This window comes from Sapajus apella, unplaced genomic scaffold, assembly GCF_009761245.1.
Source record: "Sapajus apella isolate SASKATOON/1434 unplaced genomic scaffold, GSC_monkey_1.0 scaffold152, whole genome shotgun sequence".
NCBI classification, from domain to species: domain Eukaryota; kingdom Metazoa; phylum Chordata; class Mammalia; order Primates; family Cebidae; genus Sapajus; species Sapajus apella.
Window position 1 is genome coordinate 1,550,068 of NW_022437092.1, and position 3,491 is coordinate 1,553,558.

The 3,491-nt window shown below is 58.8% G+C and overlaps 1 protein-coding gene across 2 annotated transcripts in view; it reads left to right on the forward strand.

Annotated features, from left to right (window-relative positions):
- Positions 1-688: 688 nt before the first annotated feature.
- Positions 689-3,491, forward strand: part of ZSWIM4 (zinc finger SWIM-type containing 4) — a 33,325-nt gene continuing 30,522 nt past the window's right edge. Inside the window, exon 1 of one of the 2 annotated variants that reach the window (XM_032265929.1) lies at positions 689-1,083. In XM_032265929.1, the coding sequence (XP_032121820.1) occupies positions 931-1,083 (153 nt within the window). In that variant the 5' untranslated portion in view covers positions 689-930. The remainder of the gene's footprint in view (positions 1,084-3,491) is intronic. The other variant, XM_032265928.1, reaches the window with a different exon arrangement.

The following is a 3,491-nucleotide window of genomic DNA, read 5'->3' on the forward strand; positions in this document are numbered from 1 at the left end:
TAGAAAATCAGCAATTTCATACGACCCAACGTAGAATCTAGGGCATGGAAAGGAGGGGTGGGGTGCTGCTTTTGAGGCTCAAGGGATGACCTATGAATCCCCTAACCGAGCTCTGTTTCTGGAGAGGGGGTCCGCGGCCCGTAGGAGCTCCTCCAATGAGCCTGCTACCCCTCCGCTGCCACAGCACCAAAACTTAACCCGGTGACCAGAGAGGTTGAGTGAGTTTCTCGGGTCACACAGCTCAGAGGGACGAGGGGCTAAGCCGCTGTCAAGGGATCCCGCTGCTCCGTCTCGCTCACCGGCCGGGGTGTGTTGATTGTCCCCTCGCGGCGCCCGGAAGCGACCCTCAGTAAACAAAGCCGTGTGTGGGCGCAGCCCGAGCAGCCCCGGGCGTGCTGTCCAGCCCGAGGGAGGCGGGGGAGGAATGTTGTGAATGAACCCCGGGCCCGCCCCGAAACTCCGCATAAGGCCTGGGCCACAGGGGTCCTCCCGCTCTGATTGGCCTCTGGCGCCCCGTGATTGACAGCACCCCTCGCAGCGGGCTCTGGTTGGGTAAACACGGAAAGACTGGCATCACAGTCATCGAGTGAGCAGCAAGGCTGGGAGATGGGTATGGCGGCGCAACGAATGGCGAGGGAGGACCGCGGAGGCCGAGGGGGGGCCAATGGGGACGGGCGGCGGGGGCGGGACGACGGCGGAGCTAAAGCGGAGGCCGAGGCAGCTTCATTGTTGTGAAGAGTCTTAAAGGGGCCGCATCACCCGGCCGGCCCGGCGCGGGTCGGGGGTGGGTGCGGCAGGGGTCCGGGGGCGGCCGAGCGCAGAGGACGGACGGGAAGGCGGGCAGGGGGCGCGGGAGCCGGCGACGCGGAGCGGGCATTGGACCGACTCCCCCAAGAGGCCCCGCCCCGGCCCTGGCCCCGGCCCGGCCGGATGGAGCCCCCCGCGGCCAAGCGGAGCCGGGGCTGCCCCGCGGGACCCGAGGAGCGCGATGCCGGGGCCGGGGCCGCGCGTGGCCGGGGACGGCCCGAGGCGCTGCTGGACCTCAGCGCCAAGCGGGTAGCCGAGAGCTGGGCCTTCGAGCAGGTGACCGCGGGGGAAGGGGGCGGGGGCAGGGACGCACCCCCAGCACCTTCCCCACCTGTCTTCTCCTCCTCTCCAATCCCCAGAGTCCAGAGCTGCCCCCATCGGTACACCCCCTGAGATCCCACCCCCAGGATCCTCAACCCTGCCCCGAACACCCCCCCCCCATCCTCCTATTTCTGTCCTTCAAACCCAATAACCTACCCCCATCCCTTCTCTACCATCTCTGCCCCTCGGCGCCTCAGATCTCAAATCAGGACACTTCCTTCTTCTCCTGCCAACCCCAGATGTCTGAGATCCGGCCCCCATGGTCCGCCTACAACCCCGTGCACCCCTTTTCCTACCTAATCCCCCAACGGCACCCCTCTTTTCCTATCGCATCTTTATTCTCCAGTCAGGGCACCCCATTAAGTCTTCAATCCTCTCTTCAGCCCCCCTTGGGGATACGCTGTTTCCCTCCATTGTAGCCCCTAGAGACTCACACCCCCCCATTCCTGCCCTCTAGATCCCTACCCTACACCCCAATTAAGTCCCCCTATAGATTCCAGCTCAGCACACTCCGTTTTTCCCCATTCATTCCTGCCCTCAAGCCTCCAGATCTCACCTGTTCCTTGGGGACCCCTCTCTACTCCAGATCTCTCTCCGCCCCCCCTTCTCTCTTGGGACTGCCCAGCTTCTCCTGGCTTGAAGCATGGATTACTCAAGTCCCAGGGTCCCTCCTCATCCCCCATCCTATCCTATCCCTTCCACAGGTCGACAGCAGGGACAGGGCCTGGGTGGTGGTCCCTGGACAGGGTGCCCCTAGAACCTCTCTTCTGTGGCTTCTGGGAGCACTGCCAGGATGTCCCAGAGCGAGGACCCTTTAAGTCCCCTTTTCCAGCTTCAGTGTGGGCCCCAAGGAGCTGGATACATGGCCCAGACCTGAACAGGGAGCTCACATGGGCTCTGTCCTCTGTCCGGCTTTAGGGGGTGTTCTTTCCTGCCTGGCCTGTCTGGAGTTAGGAAGTCAGCCGGGACGGATGGGTTTGGGCCAAGTGTGGATAGGCAGGCTCTGATTCATGGACCGGAAAATGCCTCCTTAGTCATCTGTCAACTGTCCCCGAGGCCTGGGCTGGTCATCGGCTCTCCCACTTCCCCTAGAAACCCAGGTGGGCGTGGAGGCTAAGGAGGGCCCCTGCCCCTTCATTGCGTGTGAGGCACACAGAATAATCTGAAAACCATCTCTAAGCCTCCCACAAACCTGCCCTGGGCAAGCCGAGCCCTTGGAGTTCTTGACCCACAGAAGCTCATGGAATCCTCTGCAGCCCTTTGGGAGTTGTTCTTGTTCCCACTTTGAGGAAACTGGGGCACAGAGAAGTTGAGAAACTTGCCCAAGGTCACCCAGCCAGGGAATAGCAAGTCCAGATTGGAAGGCAGGCTCGACCAGCTCATCGCATTGCCCAGAGCCCACAGGGGTGGCCAGGACACACCCCCCTCCTGGGGCCCCTTCCCAGGGATGGAGCATGGAAGGGAAACTGAGGAACAGCGAAGTCTGTTTTAGGAGTTGAAACAGCTCACAGCTCTGGGATCCTGAACAACTGAATTCATCTCACCTCTGAGTCTCAGATTCTCAAAACAGGATCATGATTTAGTATCAATTCACCATCAGGGGTGCCCAAGCTTTTAGCTTCCCTGGGCCACATTGGAAGAAGAACTGTCGGGCCCCGTATAAAATACACTAACACTAACCATAGCTGATGAGTTAAAAAAAATTTTTTTTGTTGTTCTTGAGGAATCTTGCTCTGTTGACCAGGCTGGAGTCTGCCTCCTGGGTTCAAGCGATTCTCCTGCCTCAGCCTCCCAAGTAGCTGGGATTACAGGCACATGCCACCATGCCTGGCTAATTTTTCGTTTTTTTTTTTTTTTTTTTTTTTTTTGTTTTTTTTTTGAGACGGAGTTTCGCTCTTGTTACCCAGGCTGGAGTGCAATGGCACGATCTCGGCTCACCGCAACCTCCGCCTCCTGGGTTCAGGCAATTCTCCTGCCTCAGCCTCCTGAGTAGCTGGGATTACAGGCACGCGCCACCATGCCCAGCTCATTTTTTGTAGTTTTTAGTAGAGACGGGGTTTCACCATGTTGACCAGGATAGTCTCGATCTCTTGACCTTGTGATCCACCCGCCTCGGCCTCCCAAAGTGCTGGGATTACAGGCTTGAGCCACCGCGCCCGGCCATTTTTCGTATTTTTAATAGAGATGGGGTTTCACTATGTTGATCAGGCTGGTCTGAAACTCCTGACCTCGTGATCCACCCACCTTAGCCTCCCAAAGGGCTAGTGCTAGGATTATAGGCATAAACCACCATGCCTGGCCAAGAAAATGTTATAATTTTTTTTTTTTTTTTTTTTGAGACAGAGTCTCAGTCTGTTGCCCAG